This window comes from Chiroxiphia lanceolata, chromosome 16 (genome assembly GCF_009829145.1).
Source record: "Chiroxiphia lanceolata isolate bChiLan1 chromosome 16, bChiLan1.pri, whole genome shotgun sequence".
Lineage (NCBI taxonomy): Eukaryota > Metazoa > Chordata > Aves > Passeriformes > Pipridae > Chiroxiphia > Chiroxiphia lanceolata.
In genome coordinates, this window is record NC_045652.1 from 9,638,312 (window position 1) to 9,660,615 (window position 22,304).

The window sequence follows — 22,304 nt, forward strand, 5'->3', positions numbered from 1 at the left end:
TCCAGTTTAACAGGTGTTCTCCAAACTAACAATTACTTGCATGTATGAATAGATTTGAACACAGTGAGTTTTCAGCTGTCCACCCAGGCATAGAGCCCTTTGTATATTATCTCAACACTCTTTATTTTTTTTAAGGATTATTTGCAAATATGCCTCAAAGAGTTACAGAAACAGCATCAGAAAGGCAGAATAATGCTAAGGAAAAGCTGTGCAGATCATCAAAGAAACAGCAACAAAATTCTTTCCATCTTCAATTTGTGAGTATCTTTAAAACCCCTTTTTTGTTGCTACAGGGAAGCCCCTTTCCTTTCCTGTCCAACAGTACATCCAGACTAGTTTGGTGTAGAAAGTGGTGTACTAGAAGCACCTAAACTTGAGAGAGGGGCGTAGACAGGGAGTGTGTGCCAATGTCTTGATCCCAAAGGAATACAATAAACCAAGGAAGAGGAATTCTCGTGATGAAGGATGTCCAAATCCACAATTACTCAAAATTATGTTGCCCGGCTGCTTAAGTGCAGAATTCCCCACCCTGATGCTGAGTACAGAGGAAAAGCAATCGGTAAATCCTAGATTAAATCTACACCTTTGTCTGGAGTGCCTGATTGAAAAGATATGACTGGAGCAATTCCCAAATTTGTCAGGCAGTGCATTAAGAGCAATGGGAAGAAAAATAAATGTGAAGTTACATTAATGAAGCATTTTTCTCTTTTTTCCAGAGGTTAGGTTTCACATTGTAGCACCTACTGTGCAACCCTCTGGAATGAACTGTGTGTGGATATGTACTCAAAATACACATACTTCTCCCAGGGGTTTTGCCCTTGAGGGAAGAAGCAGCAGATGGGGACAGTAAAACAGGACCCACCTTCCATAGTGCTGCAGATTTCCTGGCATTTCAGCACGTATTGGAGAATCTCTTCCCGCTAACTGAAGCAAAAAAGGACACACAAGAAAAACCAGCTTAGAGGCAGAGAGAAGAGAGATATTTCTCCTTGGTATTTTAGCCCTTAGTAGGATCAGAGAAACAGGGAGAAAAGAAAAAATAACAAACGCAAAACCCAAACCAACCACGTTCCCCCCCAAAAACCCCAACCCAACTATCATACCTCAGGCTCCATGTGCCTTGGAAACAGAGATGTTGTGAGATATTTGTACAAAATTCTCATGTCATCTTGCTCCAGTCCACTCCTAGAAAAAAACCACAAATGATGTTTGTGCTGCAGTTCAGATCACACATTTTCCTCCAACCAAAACTCGGGCAGAGCACATAATAAACCAGGGCAGCAACATTTCAACGTCAATCCCAGGACATTAATTTCTATTACAATGTTAGTTTATTTGCTAAATGCAAAACACATATAAATTAGCCATAAACCAGAAAAGAAATAAAATGATACTTAAACAGAGATCCAGTTTGCTATTCTTAAGTCCATTTTTAAGTTGAACTCTTCACAAGCATTGCAACTTCTAGTACAGAATGACATGAAGACCAATCCTTTATTTAATTACCTTCAATTCTAAAAATTCCTATGGAGGAACCTGTGTATATTCACAGAGGCTCTTGTGATGGAGATGACAAGGACACTTCTCCAGCTGCTCCCCAGGAAGTAATAATTTGATACAGGCTAGAGATTTTAAAGCTCAGACCAATGTCTTTTCTATTGAATGGTAGCATGACTCATGTTTTCTCGTTTTTATCCAACTCTTTCACTGATTCAAAAGCTTTTCTATTTTGACACTTATTTATAGGATGAGAAGTTGAAGACACACAAAAGAATTACTGAAGTACCTACCAGATAAGCTGGTCATTGTAGAGGAATGCAGTATACTTGACTATGTTCAGGCTTTCTTCCATCCTATTAATAAACGACTGAATTTTCAAGTAAGTCATTTTATCCAGTGGGAAGAAGCTGATTCCACAAAACACATCCAGTAGATCACAAGACTGTAAGTGCAGTGTCTGCAAGTACTGAGAGAACAATGATAGGTGGCTTTTAGAATTCAGAAAACTGACAATCTGTAGATTTAAATGACAAATTTGAGTCTAATCACCAATAATCTGGATTAACAAAGAAAGAAAATCCTTCCAGTTCTGCTTGTCTTGGGAGCAGATAATTAGCTTTCAATGTGCAAAGGAAGAGATATTTTCTGTTGTTCTCTTTCTTGATAGAGTGTAACCTTTACCAAGAGATTTCTAATGCACTATCTAGTGCTCTGTGAAAGATGTGTTATCCAATGGCTCCCTCTACAGTCATTTCACATCACCAAAAACACACAAGTAATGGTTACAGTGTGACAGATTTCTCTCAGTTTGTAATCTAAGTCTTATTTCTTTTCAGAGTTTCAGTGCAGTTCAAGCCTGCCAGCAACATGTTGCTAACTTGTTCAATAGGGTTATAACAGACAATTTGCATGACTACTTTTTTTAAGCTCTTCTAATTTCCTGATGAAAAAGAGAAATTTTCATTGGGTTTCTTTCTATTATACAAATCTATAGAAATTACTGTTTTATCTTCAGTAGGAACATCAAAGAAAAACAATGTTTTAAAGATAAAAATAAAATTTTTTGCCATGGTCTATTTTTAATAGACAGAAGCACACATCAACTCATCAAAGTACTCCTTGTGCCAGGGGTGTTTATTCTAAAGCCTACAAATCTTACAAACAAACAAAACAAGACCCTCCCCAATCCACAAGCAAAGCCTGTACTTCTGTTTACACTTGTCACAACGTTGTGTTATTTTAAAAATCTGTTAGGAGAACAAAATTTTAAACACCCTTACGCAGTGTCTACACTCCATCCTTATCAGGGATCTCAAGATTCACATCTCTACCACGAGCACTAACTGCTGACAGCAGTCCTGTTTCCTTCTGTGCAACCAAGGAAAATGGAGGCAGGCAGGCACTTGGCTGCCACCTTTTAAAGCTTGATGAAACTTTTCATGTAGGAACTCAAAATTCTGCCAGACTATTCAGTCAGTTACTTGGTGTAAAAAATACATGAATAATATTTGATTTCTTGCTCAGAAATAGATTTTGCTTTTCATTCTTTCACTGAAACATCAGCTTTGAAATTATATTCTGAAGGCTAGTTATAATGAAGACAATATTTCCTCTAACCTTCTCAGGCATGACTACTAATTCCACCTGGGGGTGTGGTAGGGGGAAGAAGTTAAAAATTTAAACTATTTACTGCTTCACCCCGAGCACACAGGGTGTGGAATCTCCACCCCTGGATCTTTTCAAGACTCAACCATCCAAAGCTCTGAGCAGGAGAGTTTAAATACAGTGGTACCCTGCTTTGAGTAGGAGGCTGAACTGGATGACCTTCCCAGGTTCCTTCCAGAGGCAATGATTCTGCAACAGTAACTCAAATCGTTACTCAAATAAAACTCAAAACTGGTATCATAGTAACCAATTCCAACACCAAAACAGAATTTCCAAAGAATGAACACGATTCTGTTAGGTAAAATATCCAACAGCTAAGCTGTTCCATCAAGCCATATCCATGCTTTGTGGTTCAACCCCACTTGAAGAACCTACTTCAAGTGGAAGTAGTAGAAGCAGGAAGTATTTGACAAAATGAGTACCCAGATACTTTGTGTTGCCACCACACGTTTTCCACTGCCTGTGTTTTATAGTCACACTGCTGCCAGTTATTTCCAACGCAGAATCACACTTTATGTGCCTGAAAAATAAGGTCTTACCCGATGGAAGAATTTCTCTAGTCTCTCCTTTAGGCCTTTCACACCTCCATCTTCCATGGCCTTCAGGAAGGTGCCGTTGAAAAGCTAACAGTTAAAAGAAAAAAAAATCAGTTAGTTGAGCAATCATTTACAATAATTTCTTGTAACTTGGCTATGAATATAGCTAGATTACAATACACCTCCCATTCCTCAGTATTTGTACTCCACATCAATCCAAATGTACCTCTTCTTTATTGAAAAAACATCTGATTTGAGGAGTCCAGGTAGATATGGCAGCAGAGGCAGAATATTTATGTGTCATTTAAGTGTCTTATGCTCTTGTTTTGTAAAAGGCCTTTAACCAGGGTTGTTTCTCAAGCAGATAATAGCTTAACACCATCAAAATCAAATACTTATTAGTGTAACTGCCCATGAAACTTGGACTTTAAAAAAATTAGAAGGCTTTTATTATTACAATAAGCTATTGAACCAGCACAGAGCTCTATTTTTCTCTTCCATGAATTCCATTTCAGCTGCAGGAAGAGAGCAGATAACAGTGATGAGATGAGAATGCCAAAGCAATGATGAGCTTGCACACCCAAAGGGTACCATGAGGATCTTCTTCCCTTCCCAAGAGGAGCCTCTGGTATTAACTGTACCTTGTACATGCTGTAGCACTGCTGCAGGACTGAGCTATAGACCTTGTCCTGCAGGAAAGAGAGCAGCACATCAGTGAAACAGAGGCAGAATTACAAGTATTTTGGCTGAGCTAAACATAATGTATGTTTTCAAAGAGCCAGCAAAGACACAATTTAGAGAAATCAATCTCTGAAAAGTTAAATAGCATTTTCAGTCAGCATTTAGAAATGTCTTTGTACTCATAAAGTACAATTTCAATAAAGGGAGTCCCTTCCCCCCTCACATTTCGTACCAAAAGCACCTTACAAACTCATGCCCAAGATTCCAGTTACAAATAGTGCCCTTCCCTGAGGCCAGCAGCCAGTGAACATGAACCTACTTCTGGCAGCTCTCTCTTCATCCAGGTCAAAGGCTGAAGGAGGTGGGACACCACAGCAGGTTTTTTGGGGCTAAGATCTTAATCCAGATGCAAAAAGACAAATTAACTGGCAAAATAGAGTCCCTATGACATCCATCCTTTTGTTAGGATACAATAAGGAATGGAAGTAGTGCACACTGCAATGAACAGGGGCAGGGGTAACCAACCAGCTTTTTAAATAATACCCCACCTGGCCAAATACCTTTCCTGTATATGATTAAACAGGCCTAATGATCCTGCAGTTTGGACAAGAAATCCTGGGATAGTTATGAGCTGTTTAGTTTTCCAGATTATTAGTAAATATTACTAGCAGTCTTAAGAAAGTAGTAACACGTATACTTAAACCTAATAAAAATATGTAGACTTAAAATCTTGCAAGAACTTCATTAAACAAACAGATCCTAAGAAATATTCACCTATCACAAGCTAGAAATATTCACCTATTCCAAGCTAAAGTCTCATAGCTGCATATTTTGCTGATGCTTATTGGATGATCTTGAACTGTTCTCTGGACAATCCTCTATCTTGTACTCTTCTTTAAACTTGACTGAAAATACTTTGCCCTCTTTCCATTTATGGAGAATGATATGGATATATAGAAAAATCAATTTGACAGTCAGTTCAAGAAGAATCAAACTAAGATATTTCTGGAAGTACCCTTAAAATACAATATAACCCATTAAAAAAAAAAAAAAAAAAGGAAAGTTCAGTCTTACCAGCAATTCTTCTTCCTGATATTCATAGACTGGCTTTCCATCTTTGTGTTTTTCTATTATGGGATTCCGTACAACCTAGGAAGTGGAACAGGCTGGTATTAGACAATGCAGAATGCATGGAGAACATTGCAGGATGGTGCTTTAGGAACATGCAGATCACATGCATAAGTACCATGACCATCCAGAAGTTTTCTTCAGGTTCGTGGAAAAATTGTCTGTTCTTCTGTGTATGTAGGGATTTTGCTGGTTTTGTTGGACTAAAGGTCCTGGAAAGAAAACATATATGTGGGCACAGGTATTTATACACAGTCACAGCAAGAAATTTAAAATACGGTGCTTGTGCCAACACAACAAGCCATGCAATCAGACTTCTTACCTCGTAAATTGCACTATAGCTTCACATAGCCCCACATTTCTAATTTTTTCATTCTTTTCTACTTCATTTGGGTGATAGAAGAGAATCTTCTTTTCTTCCTAAAATGCGAAAAAAGAAGAATCCAAGTAAATTAATTTTAACAGAATCAGAGTTAAAGAATACTGAGTACATGGTTTGCTTGTTTTTTAACTTTAATCCCTGTATTTCCTAGGCAGAATTTTATCTTGTACCAAAATGGGCTTCTGTAATAATGGATAAAAGCATATTTAAGCACTTTTAAGCAGTCAGTCATCCCATGATATCTCAAAATACTTTATGAATTGAAGGTTATTGAAATAGCTTCTCAGCTAGTTCAAAGCAAGGCGAGCTTCAAAGCCAGATCAAAGCAAGGCTAGTTTCAAAGCCAGCTCAGATTGCTCCAGGCCTTGTCCAGTCATGTTTTCAATATATCCAAAGATGGAAATTCCACAACCTTTCCAGGCCCTACTCTCCTATTAGACCACTTCGCTGTGAAGAATGTTTTTCTTCTAGCTCATCAGAATTCCCCTTGCTGGAACTTCATCCGTTACGTCTCATTCTTTCACTTCAAGAACCCGACTCCACCATCTCCAGCCATTCTTTAGGCTGGTGAAACTGCCCTCAGACCCTCTTCCACATCGTCTGTTCTTCAGGCTGCACAACTACAGTTGAAGGCTCTCCTGGTACGCCACAGACTGGCTCGAGAGCTTTTCACTGGGCTCGCTTCATCTTGTCAGTATTTTTGCTCCCCTGGGAAGCCCTGGAGGAACACAGCACCCACCAGCAGTCCCACATGTGCTGGAGAAGGGGAAGCAATTGCTCCACTGGCCCTGCTGAGCCACAGCCCGGCTCGCCCGGCTCCACTGCCACAAGTGCTGCTGATTCACGTACAACCTGTTGGTCACCAGACTCCCAGGTCCTGTTCTGCAAAGCTGCTTCCAACCCGTCAGTCCCTGACCTGCCGTGGTGTGCGAGATTATTTCACCCCACACACAGGAATTTGCCTTCACTGAGCTCCACCAGGATCCTGCCGGCCCATTCCCCAGCTCGCCGAAGGTCTCTCCAGAGCACCAACAGCTTGCCCCGGGTTGGAGTCACCCAGGAGCTTGTTGAGGGCACGTTCAGCCTCACTGTCCTGTCACTGCTAAGTATGTAAGTACACTGCTCTGTTCAAAAACTATTACAGCTGAAGATTATCACATGAGCCACACAACATGCTCTTTTCTAAAGCTAAAGCCTAGAACTTGAGTTTACTTATTAAGGGTCACAGAAGCAATAGAACATCAGCAGTAACTTGAATTTAACGAAGTTAAACAGTAACCTGTAACAGTAATAATAACCACATTGTATCTACGTCCAGAAAGTTATTTTTAGAGAAAGTTACAGCATCAGTAAAACATAGTTACTGCCTGCCCAGCTCCCCATCTCCAATACAGGCCCTGCCGGTGACAACCCCCCCGGTTACTGCTCCTGTTCGGTCTGAAGCAGAGACAGACCCCGAAGCGGGCGGCACCGGTCCCGGCCCCGCTGACACCCAAATCCCAGGGGCTGCTCGCCCCTGGCGGGCCGGGAAAGCCGCAGCTCCGGCCGCCTTTGTCCGGAGCCGGTCCCGGGCCTGGGGCAGGGCCAGCCCCGCCGGGAGGTGCCCGCCTGTCCCCGCAGCCCCCGGTACCTCTCCCTCTTTGGGCCCCAGCTTGGGGTTGTAGATGAAGAAACTGAGGAGGGTCGGAGCGAGCTGCTTCTCCTGGCCGGCCCCCCCCGCCGCCGCCGCCATCCTGAGCCTGGGGCCGGCAGCCGCCAGACACCATCGGGAGCGGCCCGAGGCCGCCGCGGCACCGGCACCAGCCCCGGCCCCGCCGCGCCTGCAGCGGCCCCGGCCCGGTCGCGCTCCCGCCTCCGCCCCGGAAGAGCAGGATCGGCCGGGAAGCGCTCCCGGCGGGCGGGGAGGGACCCGCAGCGCCCCCGCCAGACACGGCGGGCACGGGAGCGGCGGGAGCCCGGGCGGGGGAGGTCGGGGTGTCCCGGTGTTCCCTCAGCGAGGGGCTGTGTGGGGACCTCCAGCGGGAATCACAGACCCCTGACGGGGCACAGCCCCTCCCGGTGGGCCCGGGGGTGCCGCTCTGCCCCAGCGCACCCCTGTCAGCAGAGGCAACACGGGCGCGGTTCACTCCCCTCTAACTCGTTCAGGGCAGCTGGAAAAAGTAGAAACGATTTATTTTTAGAGTTAGAATTCGATGTTTGAAAGATGAGATCGACAAGTTTGAGTACATTGAAGGAAACGTAATCCAGCATGACATAGTGCAGGTAATCCTTTCACCATAAATATTATGTCTGTTCTGATTAGTTTTTCAGGGTTTTTGTCTGACATTTTAAGATAGTGGCATTTAACTAATAAAATAAGCTTTTCTATTGGTTTTCAATTCCCATTTTAATAAAATTCAGTGTGAACTAAATTAGGAGTAAAAACAGCTACATGTGTGGACCGGACGGGTAGGAGGGACACAACAGGCCAAGCCACAGCATTCCCAGACAGTTGTAGGAAATGTTTCCAAAGCTGCAGAGAGAATCTGCTTTATCATTTCATGCAGGTGTTTTCAGAGAGGCCACAACAGAGGGTGACTCCTGCCCCTTGCCAGCAGAGCAGGATGAGGAAAGGCCCTGCTGTACTGGGCTCCCCAGGGTTTCCCTGAGCAGGCTCTGAGGAAACATCAGGCCAAACGTGTCAGGATGAGACATCTACATACAGTAATTCTTGTTTTCTACCCTGCAGCTCTGAGTTTAAATTCAGCAGTGTGTGCAGATCAGCCCTTTCTTTAATAGTCTGTCCATTTGAAGGCTGCAGCACAGCTGAGATAATCTGGGAACATCCAGTCAGGACTGAATGTATCCAACAAAAAGAGCAGTTCCCCTCCTTGCTTGTGCTCTGCTGCAGGTAGGGGTGAGGTGGTGATCAGGACTGCCTGTCAGAGGGGAAGTTAATTTCTTCATGCTACTCACTTAAAGCAAAATGTGAAAATTCTTAAAATTGGTGATATTGATAGTCAAGTTAATTAATTTTTCACCAAAGAAATTATGAAACTGCAATGACTGTAGATTTTGGGTTGTGTTGGTTTCAATACTTATATAATTGGTTGTAAATATTTAGATGTGTGTTTGGTCAGGACTTAACAAGATAGAGATTCTGGGCTATGACTAAGGTGCCTGTTTACTGCTGTAATACAAATACTGGTGCAGGGGTTACGTTGTGGAGGCATGTGCAGTTGGACAGTGGGGACTCACTGTAATTGGTGGTTGCTAAGGAAGGTGTTTCCTTGCCAAACGTTTCCTAGGAAGGGAATTAATATATGTGTAGTGATTGATAAAATATAATTCTGCTTGGTGCAACCTCATCTGTAACTTGACATTGCTTTTGGTGGAAGTATTAGTGAGAATCTACAAAGTGTAAGTGATAAGAGATTCAATTAAATTATTACATTTCTAATGTACACATTAACAGGGCAGGAAGAAACTTCGATTGTGGTTCCAATTTCATCCCATCTTCTTAATTGTATGTGCAGTAACACCACACCTTGACATTTGCAAGGTGGCATCAGATCACCCTGAGTTTGAAATGTGATTCCTAGCCCATGATTATGTAAAATTAAACTGCTGCATAAGTACACAGGGAATTTGCAGGACAACCCTTGCATCAAGAGGCAAGCAATTAACAACTTTGTGACTGCTTTCTAATTTATTTTTAAAATAACCTAGGAGTAAGAAATAGTATTGTGTAGGCATATGTTTTGGTTTGTTGAACCTATTTCTGGATACTATTTTTGGCATTTCCGTCAGCTGCATAGTAGCAGACTTAACAAAAAGGTATACTATAAATCACTCTGGGTGTTAGAGCTGACAGCTTTAAATAAATACAGCTGACAGCTCAAATAGCTGCTCCATTGACAGTATGTGGTCTAAATGTGTTAACAAATGCGTAGACTCAGCAGTTTGGGATTAGTTTAGCAAATAAATTACAAAATAATGCTGTGATCCAGCAAAAAGCACAATGCCTGTGTATCCCTGGTCTGCAGGCTTTGTTAACACTGTCCCAGGCCTTTGAAGCTCTCTGTGAAAACACAACCCTGCAGCTGGAGCAGGGCTCCTGCTAAGACAGCACTCACCTCCCCCAGATTCCTTCTCAGTGTGGTGTCAGGGAGTGTGAGCAACAATGTGAGTGTCGTGGTGAGTAAAGATGGTTTAATAATGGATGTATTTGCTTTGCAGGGTCAGGGATTTCATAAAGGGAGATGGCAACCTTACACTAGCTTGGGTTATGATTAAGGACACAAAGTTACTGAGTAGCAATAAAAAACCGTTTTCATGCAAAACTCAAGATATTTAAATGTTTTGGTTTGTTTAATGTGTTGTTACCACAACACATAACATATTACTTGTGAAAGAAAAGCTGGGAAGAGAGGATGATGAAGGGGCTAGACTGTTAAAAGAATTTCAGCTCTGAAGATTAATTATACTAATAAGTTAATTATTTCCCTGATGATCACTGCAAGAAATGAGAATTATGTGAAGAATGATGTCACAGTTTGACATATTTAAGGCATGGCATTTTTTGTGCTTAGAGGTTGAATAAAGCTACTGTTTATTCTTTCATATTTTAATTGTAACTATTCACAGACAGGATAGCATGGCACAGGGTATTATAGAGTACATAATGTGACTATGGAATGGAACTCTCCAGACCTGTATTTTAATGTAATCACAAGTATTCTGGTGTTTTCCCAAAATGTATTTTTACAGTAGTCCTGTCTAGTGAGTCATTTCAGTGTGCAGTGTACAAGTGATAATTCTGACAACTAGTTGCAATTTCTGTTGCCATCTCTAAGTGTGATTGTCAGTGGTGGCTGATTTCTGACTGCTGCCTTTCATGTCAAATCGTTGCGGTGAATGCAGCAGTCTGATGCAGTCCTTATTTCCATCCTGCTCATTAAAAATATGCTTACACCCATATCTGTATGTTAAATGGGGGTTAAATATGGTCAACATCTTTAGTTTTTCCTTCCTTGTCAGTCAATAAAACCCTGCCCAGGAGCTCTCTCAATTGCAAGTGCCTCCTTGAAGCAGCTGGAATTCTACACACCATGTCTCCAGAAGGAGTATTTTGGTTTAGGCCAGAGAGCAGACAAGTATCTTTGTCAGTGAGTAAATCCAGTTTGTTATCACTATCACATGTGTTATAAAAGCATTCCAAAGTATCATCTAGTGTTTCAAGGATCCCCGGGAAGGAATAAGTTGTTTTAACTTTACAAGTTTCTTCCACTTCAGAAATCCTACAAGTCAACAAGTGTTTCTTTACTTAAAATGTTCTCCCACAAAGAGCAGTAATCTACTGGGGTAGGTGCTGTGCTATTGAGGTTTTTTAAGGTACTTTTCTTCCTGATGGAAATGCGTGGAAAGAGTCTTTAACTGCAGTGTTTTGGATGTCAGAGAGATCTCAGAATATCTCAAGTAGAGTAAGTTTATTTTTTTCTGTTTGGTGCTGTAGTGCAAAACTTTGATACAGTAATAAGTTATAAATGACTAGAGACATGTTTTGGATTAGTAATGAACAACAACATTTTTCTGAAACCTTTACATATAATTTAGTTAAAATTTCATGTCAGGCCAAAAAGTAGTTCCTTTTTGTTTGTTGCCTCTTGGTTGAACCTGAGTACGTTTTGTAGTACAGATGATTTACAGGAACTTCAGATGCAGACAGTTGAGGTATATTCTTCTTCCTGGGGAATGAAGGAGATTCTAATTTCGCTCACAAATTTGTTGAGGGCCAGGGCACTGCAGGAATGCTCTGTCTACCTGTGCCAGTGACCTGCTCCAGCGTGTTACATCTTAGTGGAGAGTAACAGAATTTGTGCTTTGCCTCTGGGTTTCTTTGTCAAGGTTCATGGTGCAAAGGCCGAGACATTGAGGGGAACTAGAGTTCAGAGTGTAACAGCACCTGGAAAATTCTTTATTTCACGTGCATTTGCCTGCCTGATGCAACGTGATTAATCAAGGTCAGGACACCTAATTGTCAGCGAAATAGAGAGCACTTTGTTTGTTACTTACATGTGAACTACTCCAAGACCCTTCTGTCATCAGACTGATTTCATTGCCAAGAACACACTTTATTTTTGTGACTATCCTGTGACATCCACCCTATGCTATGAGAATTGCTGTGGGTCAGTTCCTCATGGTCAGACCCTTGGCTTGTAAATCTGAGTAGCTCTATTTAAGTCACTGATACTCTAGAAATTTATGCCAGCTGAGTGTATTTCATAATATTAAAAAACAGTCTTAAAATTCAATGGTAATTTTTTATCAGTTTGTGTGAATTTTGCACAGTAAGAGAAAAGATGTGAGTGCCATGTGAAATTCTTGCGTACACCTAGTCTAGCAACTTACAAACAACTTGTGTGGCAAATTAAGCTGCTCAAAAACATTTTGAAACGGGACAAAAAATCTGTTTTCACTTGTCAGCTGTTAAGAATTGTGGATCAATAGATATGCATTTTTTCAAAAGGCAGTAGGTATTTCTTGACTGGCTCACCAATGCTTGGCTCCCAAAAGAGTAAAGAGCTGCAGAGAGCACATAGAGGAGTCCTGAGGGAGGAATCCTTATGGAATTTGTGTTGGTGTAGTTGTGTAGGGTGCCTTGGAGAATGGCATTGCATGAACTTTTCCTCACACTGAGTGAAGGAGAACTTTAATGTGTTCGACTGCTTTTGCTTTGATGATGAACATGTTTGAAAGCCAACAGAAAATTTTTAATTACTCTTTTGTTAGGTTTGCAAAACACAGGCTGGAAGAGAGCAAAGGGCCCAGCATATCAAAGCATCAGCATCCCCAGAGATGGTTGTGTTTGTGAAGGACATTTTTAATATGTCAATCATAGCCCAGAAAGACCAGGCAGAGGACGTTGGAGCTTTCTCAACGTGCATTTGTTACAATTTCTTCCTCCACGCTTTTAGTCCTCTCTATTGAGAAAACTAGAAAATACCACCAAGAAGATATCTTTTGCTTCCCCACAACAACCTCACAGTTGTCTGAAACCTCAAGTCCACGTGGCTTTCCTTTTAATTCTTTCTGCAGGAAAGCATGTGGGTTTTACTTTCCTCATCTATTAATTGGCTAATGCAAAAGAGTGGTTTGAAACTGCAACAATCTCATTCAGAAGCCACTTTTAAAGCAAAAATGTGTGACTGCTCTTCACTTGGAAGTCAGTGAGAGATTTTATCCTCACCTACCTCACAACTGCATCTGAGCTCCTAGTCTTTGGTGGACATCTGAGTGTTCTGGGAATTTAGGCTTAATCCAGGAGGAACTCTCACTAATTTCAAAAGATATCCCATATAAAAAGATCTGATAAGACCAAGATCTTGGAATGATGAACACTTTTAGTTTAAGAATTCACATTTCAGTTTAGGAGACAGAAAAACAGACACAAGCTACAGTATATGATTAATTTTTATTGGGTATTTTTAGGGGAAGTGTCTGCTAAATAGAGTTTAGAACATGGTGAGTGGTCCACACAATGAAAAAAATCAGTAATCAGTGTTTCATTTTGTTACTAAGGCGATGAACAAATAACAGACACTGTCAAGATAAACAAGGGACTTCTGATTTTCAGGGGTTTGGAGTGTCTCGTGCAGATTCATCCCAATTCTATCTTGTTTGGTCCTTTTGAATCTCTAAGCCTGCACCATTTCCTGGAATTCTGTGAAAGATAAGAGATTATTTACAGTAGAAATACTAATATGAAAGGATTAGGAGGAAAAGATTAGTAACATGTCAAGAGATTTAGAATAGGAATGAACAGAAAACAGTTCCCTGATAGATGACCAGAGAAGAGAGGCGTTGCCTAAACATCCTCTTCTAAACAGCAGATGGAAAGGCAGTGTTTTGCTGACACTTACAGGGGGTAATAAAATATTCAGGGTAGTTTTAGCCTTCTCTCTACATAATACTAATCCTAGGCAAAAATACTGGAATGGCTTATGTAGAATTTGAGTAAGAAGTAGTTAAGAGCTGAACTAAAAAAAAATGAAAAGTGAGTCCGTGTGTTTTATTAGCTGTTTGTAACACTTCCATAGTTGAGAAGTGTTGATTTAGAGCACTGTCTAAAGCCAAAAAATTGTGTAGTTCCATGTGGTATGATCCTGGAGTATTGTGTTGTGCAATAAGATACTGTTATTGAAAAGTCTTTTAAATGTTTGGCTTCGGTGAATTAGTGTCTGATCAGTCCTGTCCTGAATGACTATATTAGTATATGGATTGCTTCATAAATCATGTGTGTTTATTCTGGCATAGTTCCTAAGGAACTGGATTTAATTCCTTCCAAAGAAAGAAACAGAAGAGCTCTGTCCTGCTGGTGCAGTGAGCTGGGGAATCTGCCTGCCAGCACATTCCCTGCGTGCTATTCCCTAAGCCTCTTTCATGCTGGCCTGGGCACTCGCTGCTCTCACAGGACAGTGCCATTGGCTGCCAGCCTTTTGTGTGAGTGTGCTTCGTGTTCAAAATAGGGCTCAGAAATAGGGAATGAGGAGATCAGGAGGTTTCTGCACTGAGCAGCCATTAAATCCCACCAGCATTTGCAGTGGTGAGTGCAACCTGCTGCTTCCTAGAACAGCTGCTCCTTCCTGTCGGGTCCCTACCCTGCCACTGAAGACAAATAGCATCCAACAGATCCTGCTGGGGGATCTTGTCTTGGAGTAGTGACACTTGATCATTCTGTTCTCCTTATTATGCAAAACAAATAAGGAACTATGTGCTGCTGGCTCCTGCTTATTGGAAATGTCAGTCAGTGACTAGTGGAATTTCTGTTGGGAAATCGCTGCTGTAAAGGAGCTGCTGTTGTGCTGTTGGTTCCTCTGGGCACAGCTGGGTCTTTGTTCTTGATGTTGCATTTGTGTATTACAAGTGGTACCAGTGCTGCCTTACATCAGTCAGCGGGAGGAGAAATAAGGGGCAGTTCCCTTCAGAACAGCTGGAAATTTGAGACTGAGTAGCAACAGGAAAGTTCCTCAGGTTTTTTTGACTTGTTTGTGCCAAAGGAGTTGCAGAGATGAACCTGTAAGATCAGGGACCATTTCCACCTTAAAAACATTGCTCCTGCAAGGGTTTCAGTAAATCACTGGAGGTACACTGATTTACCATCAACATAAAAGAGAATCACAACACATCATTATAACACACCCTGAGGAGCCTCGTTCTGCATTTAAACAAGTCAATACCTTCAGCCCCGATTTTCCCGTCCCCATCATGATCTGCAGCTGCCAGGAAGGTCTTGGTTTCTGAGGTGGTTAACACTCTGGCTCCACACTCAAACCTCTGAAGGAAATACCTTGGAAGAAAACAACTTTGGTTTAGAATTTCACACAATATTATTTTTCTATGCTTGTTGTATAATCAAACTGATAGCTGTCTCTAAATCATTCACCACAATAGCCAAGTCCTTCAAACACTGCTTTGTTTGATAAGCTAAATCTTAGTTGTATATATTTCTGCTTTGTAAGTCCAACCCTGATACAATTGATTCTGCTATCAAAATCCAGCCCCAGTATATTTTTTCTATACTAAGCATCAAAGGCAGGTATTACTAATTTGTTTTTCTCTGTAGGGATTATCTATTTAAATACAAATTTCACAATCTGCTGAAGGTTTTATCAACATTTAGCATAACTTGTGTTCACATTTGCAGAACAGTTCTGGAAAGTAAAAAGTGCTGATAGCTTGACAACATCTAAATAGTTAATAAAATCCTTACTTGAGCTCATCTTCCTCAATATAGCCACTTTGGTCGTTGTCGAGAATCCGGAAGATCTCCTTGAGCTGGCTGCTACTCTTTTTAGACATCCCACTGATCTGAAAGAATTTTTTGGGACTAAAGGAATCTGGAGCTGAAAATAAATTAATAAAAAAATTAACCCCAGACCACTTTGTTCACTGTTCCTAAATGGTCTGAGGGCGCTGCTTTGTTACATTAGAGTTGTTCTAAGCATGAACAGTAGGTGAAGCCTGTCAAGGAGAGAATGGATTTGCCCTACTGGCCCATACCCTCCTAAACAGCAAACCAATTCACATGGGAATAAGCTGCAAACTGCCCAGACAAACCAGTTATGAACAAACATTCTGTGACAGCTGAGTAAAGAGATCATGGAAATCAGTTTAAAGTATGCACTTGTTCAGTATTCCTTGAGGCCTGAGTCAAACTTGCCTTGTGTAACCCAAAATAATCGATTTGGTTTGAATTGTTTCCTCACCTTGGCAGTCCCGCAGAGCAGCAGCAATATCCGAAGGGCTTAGAATGTCTGTGAGGCTCATTTTAAACCTGTGCAAAAGAGTACATTGCAAACAGAGTTGTGAAATGCAAATGCATCTTACAAAAAAATTGGTTTTCTTGTGTTTTGAAGAATACTATAAGGATAACAAGGCTTCTATGGGTAGATTAATGTAATTGATCAAACCAGCATCTCTGCTATTCCTGAACAAACGACAAGATTTAGTACGCTACTGCCTTAAAAAAATTCAGTGCTGAAATAATGCTCTTTAATGAGATGCTTTACATAAATCATGTTGTGAGTTGATTACCAATTTTTTATCATTTACCTTCAACCTATTAAAGTACAGCACATTTTTAAACTGTGTAACTATTAATTTAATAATTAGTCTTACTGGAATGCATGACATCTGGCAACACAAATAACAGTAGATGCAGTGGGAAAAGGAAAGGCAAGAAAGTTTGCTTCTATTGTCTCCCCCAACAGCTCTGAAGAATAAAAAGAAAACTGATACTTATCTATGTAAGGTCCATCCATATGTAATTTCAGCAATTAAAAGAAAAAAATCTTAGAACAATGGTTATTGTACTTACTACTGGTGCAGCTCTGCACAGTAATTTCATTTAATTATTCTCAAGTCAGCAGCTCACCTTTAGAGTTTTCTCAGCTAAGTAAAGGAAAAATAGCTGAGGAGACACCAGGCAAAATAGTAATGTTGGCTCTACTTGCTACTCTGTCTTATAAAGGATTCAAAAGGTGACAATAACCACTGCTTAGGTTACACTTTCATGGATCAAATGTTTGAATTGAGACCTGGCTCAAATTTCTTCCTTAACTAATTAAACTTTTCTTTCTATTTATATCCTAAGATAATATGGACAAGAAGAACATTTTATTTTAATAAATCCCCTATTGTTTAATTAAGTACAACTCTGCCATCAAAACAACCTTTCATTCTCCAAGTATGTTAACAGGTAACCTCTGCACATGAAAGTCTCTCCTCAGAAGAGACTCCAACAGTCAAATCCTTATGAAAAGAAATGACTTTGTTTTCCCTGAGTCTGTTGATCGTTTGGAATGTGTAGAGGAGGTTGGAGATGAAAGATCAGAGGTGACAATGTGTCATTCTGACAAAGATGACTTGTCACCAAGATAGAGGAAAGCAAGACCTAATTTGGGTGATCTTTCTACAGTAAGATTCATTTCATACTTCCTGACCATGTTCTAAATTACAGAAACAGAAACCAAAGCCTTCAGTGACACAAAACTTTGAACTAGGTAAAGCTGAATAAGTTGACCTTGCTGTGAGTATTCCTTGGAAGACTATTATTATGATCAAGTGGCCTATGTAATAATCAATTTTGAATATTTTAAATTACATTAAATCAATAATAGACTATTGCTGTAAATAATAGTTGTAGTGAGTTGTAGGAATCAGACTTTGTCAGTGTGGAGATGAACTTATATACATCTTAAAACACACACTCTCACAATCTATTTCCTTAATATGACATTTGAATTGGAGGTATAAATAAGTAGTGGCTTATTATATATTTCAAGAGCATTAATTTTGGAACAAAAAACAGTAAGAAAATTCAAAATAGCAGATATGAGGTTTTTCTTCTCAGACAAAAGTCTATTTCCAGCTTTAAGCAAGTTTATGTGGACAAAATTCTAGGATGTAGGCCAATAAAACTCACATATATTTTGGTTAGAGTTTGTTGTGTAACAGTCTATTATGGTATCTAAAGTAATGTTCTCTTACTAGCTGAGCATTGCTTTATTTTTCATTAATGGGAATAGCATGGTCTGCCAAACAAGTAATATTTTTTATGGTAGCAACAGTTACAAGTTATACTGTGGAGTAGAGCAGTAATATGTTTAAACCCTGGTATAAGTGAATGGACTGCGGTGAGTTTACTCCTGCTTGGATTAATGGCAGTGACAGAAGTGTCAGTCACAGCAATTGTTCCACAGCACTGCTTGGGTTTGGATAGAGAAAAAAAGGTATCAGGAGCACAAAAAGCAGACACAATGTAATGATACTTTAACCCTTTTTGCTACATCTTTTGTAAGCAAGAGAAAGTGGCTTAAACCACAAATAATCAGGCTCGCCTTTGGTCCCAAATACCAGCATCTGGTAAGGAAATGATGCTCCCTTCTATTGCTCCCAGTAGGAAAACTGCTTGTGGTAAACTGGAAGAACCCTTTCCTGTTACTCCTAAGGACCCTGGGCTATTGCACATCACTATTGTCTGACTAAAACAAATTAAACAGTGCTGATTTGTAAAAGCTGAAGATCTGATCTCAGACCTTTGGGTGTTCTTTCCATTTATCTTCTTCATTCATGAGCACCATATACTCATGTTGCTTTCTGGCTGAGATTTCCATGATATTATGGTCTATCAGGCAGTGGCAGTGATAGATCTTTCTCCAAATGATCCTGAAATAACATTCATCCTCCTAGGTACCTTTTTCCAGCCCGTGTGAGTTTTCTCCTTTATGATCATCTCAAGTTGACACGTGTTTGAACAGAATGGTTGTTTTTTCTGATTCCTCTTGTCATTTTTACTGCCAACATGTTTCTAGAGAAAAGGGGGTTTTTTATACCTCTGTGATAGTGCTTTATAGGAGACTTCCTTTATTTCTGCTGGCTCCTACACAGTGCTCATGGAACTGCTTGCTTTGTTTGAATGTTTGACTTGCCATCCAACACTAATTAGTAGTGGAGAGAATGAGGAAATTGAAATGAAGTAGAGAAAAATGACAAGATCAAGGTGAGCACGTAATACTCAAGCTCAAAATATGCCTGCAACTAATCCAGGCACTGCATTAAAATATAAGCACATATGTTCAAGGAATGGCACGTGGTTACCTCACACACTGCCATGGCACACAGGGGGCTGAGCTGTTCTTGCATTCCACAGGAGCAAAGTGGTCAGAATTAGTGTTATGTTAAAATATGGTCTCAACTAAAAGTGAGCTAATTGCTGTTATTGCTTACGAAGGGATCTTTGAATGTTTGAAATTCAACACTGACAACAAAAGTGATGCTAGTCCTGGCTGAAAGATGGTTTACAAAAGCCTAAAAGAGCTGAATTTCAGAATCAAGTTGATGTCACTGTATATTGATACAGGTGGGAATCTAGGGTTACTGGGTTTTATTTATTTATTAATGACACTTCATCTGAAGTACAGGGTTCCCTCCACTGCAATTAGAATGCAATAATCAGGGATTAGTATATTAAGGGATGTTTTAATGAAATAATTTATTTTACAGCTAAATTGTCTGCTTTTGTTATTTCTGGAGTATGTGTTAACCTGGGTGATTGTAATTGTTTTATGCATTCAAAAAGTGAGATCTATAAAAGTGATTTTTTAAAAGATGTTATGCAAATGTAATGCTATAAAGAAAATCCCTAGTAATAAATTCTCTAATGCTGCTAGGTAATGGGCAGTTAACAGAAGTGCAAAATCTGGCGCAGAATCTGAGCATTGCACAGTTTCCAGGAATGTTTAGCACTTGTTCCTATGAAAGTCAAGAAAAAAATATTAATTTTTCTTTGAGTTTGTTTATTTGTTTTGGGGTTTTTTTGCTCTACAAGGGACATCTGAAAGCTCTATTGAGTCATTCATATGAATATTTATGTACTTACATATTTGTTGTTTTCACCTGAGGTGAAAATGTAATACTCTTAAATACTATTAAAGAATTTTTTTTTGTTTTCAGACTTCCAGAATTAAACTTGAAGGTGTGATTCTGAGAAATACACAGCATTCATATTGATAAGTTCTTGCCAGGAATCTAAACATATGAAACAATTGTCTTCAAAGCAAGTACTATTTACTTCTCTAAGAATCAGAGGAAAGTTGTGTTTTGGTGAAGCATTGACAGGTTGTGGACTAGTCCCCTTTGTGTTCTGTTTGGCATCAAGGACACAGTTAATTAGCAGTGGCAATCAACCAGAGCCATGACTTCAAGCAGCAGGAAAAGAACCATCAGCAGTTGTCTCAGGTGAGATCAGAGGAGAGGTGTTAACCTGAGACCAGCTACAATGGTGTAAAGAGATGCTGTAGCAGCTGTTCTAAAACCCACACAACTCCATCTTTCAGTCCTGGCTGTGTCAGGGCCAATTGTATCATGATCCTGGATAACAGATTCTGCCTTTGTAATGAGTTTGGAAGTAACTGAAATAAGTGCCCAGTAACCTGTGTGGTTGCTCAGTAGTGTTGATGCCTCAGTGGTGATGACAGAGAATCCTGGTGTGCTTACAGCCCTAACCACTGAAAAGGACCTTTAAACAAAATGAGATATATCCTGCCCCTTCCAGTTTTCTCTTAAGGCACAGGCCTTAATCATATAGAAATAATTGCAAAAACTGATTTGAATTGTTGGTTGGACAGTAGTATTTTACCATATTTAACCGAAAAGTTTGAGCAGCTGGAGTAGTATGTGGTTTTTTTGGTACTGTACATTATTGGGATGCAGGATGGAAGCCAGGCCCCAGCAGCCTCAGTGACAAAGCTCCTCTTCCCTGCAGGATATTACCCTGAGCACAGAGCAGAAGTCTGGACTGTAGAATCCGAGATACAAGATAGATCCTGAAGCACCCTGGTCTGGAGCTGAAGCAAAGCAGGTACTTCTCTCACGTTAGGGGAAATGTCACGTGTGCTTTCCCAGCCCAAATGGTGTCCTCATGGTTCTCTGTGAATGGAATGGATTTCTGTTTGAACATGACAGCAGAATAGACTGACATAAGGGAGTAACAGTGTCACTGATTCACAGAGACTGGTCTGATCAGCATATTTTTTCCCTTAAAAAGCTATCCTGGAAGGTCTCTGCTAGCATTTGATATGATATGTGTTTGTCTTTAAATGCACTTAGAAGTGCTTCTGTGACTCAGTAGCACAATTTTCTGTCTCTGATCCTAAGTGTAATTGTCTAAGATGTTTCTCTCTCCTGTCAACATTACAGACAGTGTCAGGTGGAGTGGTCTTTAAGAATCTAAATTGTTCAGGTTTTCTGTGTATTTTGAGAATGAACATACCCTAAGGTTCGAGGCTGCGAAATAATTTGGATGCTGCCTGTTGTGACACGTAAAAGATAAGTGCAGTGCTACTCTGCTGTTACCAAAGGCCCTTTGCACGTGGCTGCATTTCACTGTGCCCCACAGTGGGTGAAGTCATGGTAGAACAAAGCAAATTGCACTGAGGTGCTTCCAACTATTTCTGTATTCACTGCCTGCCCTCATTGATGTCAGTGGGATTCCTGCCATTAATTTCAGCAGTAGGAGGATGTATAACCCTTAGTGAGGCATAAAGTGCAATTACCCTATAATTAGAGTTAACCTTATCATAAATAATCATCAAAAATCATTTCTTTAACAGAAATGTCCTTCTAAATAACAGGAAGCAAGTGTCTAGATTCAGACAAGCTCTTGAAACACATGCACCAGGCATGTGACAAAATTCCACTGACAAAAGGCAACCACATATTTAGGGTCTCAGACCTCCAAATTTGTGATTCATGGCATTTTCTTTGTTTCAAGGGAGCTGTTTGGCAATGTATGTTTATGATCAGGCAGGAGTCTTTCCAGCTGTGGCCTTACAGGTACAATTTGAAGAGTTTTCTTAAAACACCCAATGAATAGTTACAGAAATTTCACAGTACCTGACAGCCCGTGTGAGTGAGAGACACAGAGGAAAAGAAAGTAAGTGTGTTCCTGTACATAGAAAGCATCATTTTCTCCACCATCCTGCTAAGTGGCAATACTGAAAGGAGGAAAGGTCTAAAAACATCTTTAGTCACAAGCTCTTCTTAACTTTCTGGAGTGATCAGTGAAGCTGATATCAGACTTACCTTGTCATTAATTTTTTACTGTTCTTAATGGAATGGTAAGTGGTGAAATTGTCTTAGATTTGTAGGCCTAGCAGGCTAATCAGGGTGGAAGTAAGTGTGGTTAAATAAAGGAGCTGCCTGCTATCTCAGAAGTTATCTGAGCTGTCTGGGCTTCTCTTATTTAGCCATTAATGTTGGTACAATGCTTGAAAATCTCCTGGTGACCCATATTGCATAGTGAAAATGTAAACCATAATACCAACTGAGATACAAAGCATCTTCTGACAATGATGAGAGCTTTCAGCCCT

At 40.3% G+C, this 22,304-nt stretch overlaps 2 protein-coding genes and 1 long non-coding RNA gene across 6 annotated transcripts in view; 1 reads left to right on the forward strand and 2 right to left on the reverse strand.

The window, feature by feature from the left end:
- Positions 1-7,724, reverse strand: part of CCZ1 (CCZ1 homolog, vacuolar protein trafficking and biogenesis associated) — a 14,501-nt gene extending 6,777 nt beyond the window's left edge. For both annotated transcript variants that reach the window (XM_032703408.1, XM_032703409.1), the window contains exons 1-9: positions 7,523-7,724; positions 5,833-5,930; positions 5,629-5,722; positions 5,457-5,531; positions 4,343-4,390; positions 3,705-3,788; positions 1,791-1,966; positions 1,104-1,185; positions 863-924 (exon numbers count right to left, since the gene is read on the reverse strand). In XM_032703408.1, coding sequence (XP_032559299.1) covers positions 863-924; positions 1,104-1,185; positions 1,791-1,966; positions 3,705-3,788; positions 4,343-4,390; positions 5,457-5,531; positions 5,629-5,722; positions 5,833-5,930; positions 7,523-7,624 — 821 coding nt within the window. In that variant the 5' untranslated portion in view covers positions 7,625-7,724. The remainder of the gene's footprint in view (positions 1-862; positions 925-1,103; positions 1,186-1,790; positions 1,967-3,704; positions 3,789-4,342; positions 4,391-5,456; positions 5,532-5,628; positions 5,723-5,832; positions 5,931-7,522) is intronic.
- On the forward strand, positions 6,944-20,795 carry LOC116794630. 2 transcript variants are annotated; one of them, XR_004359834.1, is made up of 3 exons: positions 6,944-7,002; positions 19,888-20,172; positions 20,699-20,795. It is a non-coding gene; the product is annotated as an uncharacterized LOC116794630 (long non-coding RNA). The 2 variants fall into 2 exon arrangements; XR_004359833.1 differs by lacking the exon at positions 6,944-7,002 and adding an exon at positions 7,925-8,154.
- Positions 13,450-16,776, reverse strand: LOC116794628 (parvalbumin, thymic CPV3). 2 transcript variants are annotated; one of them, XM_032703415.1, is made up of 5 exons: positions 16,751-16,776; positions 16,140-16,207; positions 15,644-15,776; positions 15,111-15,220; positions 13,450-13,594 (listed from the first exon to the last, which is right to left on the reverse strand). In XM_032703415.1, the coding sequence occupies exons 2-5, from the start codon at positions 16,198-16,200 to the stop codon at positions 13,569-13,571; spliced, it is 330 nt and encodes a 109-aa protein (XP_032559306.1). In that variant the 5' UTR covers positions 16,201-16,207; positions 16,751-16,776; the 3' UTR covers positions 13,450-13,568. The 2 variants fall into 2 exon arrangements, with proteins under 2 accessions (XP_032559306.1, XP_032559305.1); XM_032703414.1 differs by lacking the exon at positions 16,751-16,776 and having other exon boundaries at positions 16,140-16,218.
- Positions 20,796-22,304: the final 1,509 nt, after the last annotated feature.

What these genes read in the sequence shown, in the direction of transcription:
- LOC116794628 (XM_032703415.1), bottom strand. Translation starts at nt 16,200, where the DNA reads ATGAGCCTCACAGACATTCTAAGCCCTTCGGATATTGCTGCTGCTCTG. An exon ending in ATTGAGGAAGATGAGCTCAA is followed by an intron (nt 15,221 to 15,643) that starts GTAAGGATTTTA and finishes TTTTCTTCCAAG; the next exon opens with GTATTTCCTTCAGAGGTTTG. An exon ending in CGGGAAAATCGGGGCTGAAG is followed by an intron (nt 13,595 to 15,110) that starts GTATTGACTTGT and finishes TATCTTTCACAG; the next exon opens with AATTCCAGGAAATGGTGCAG.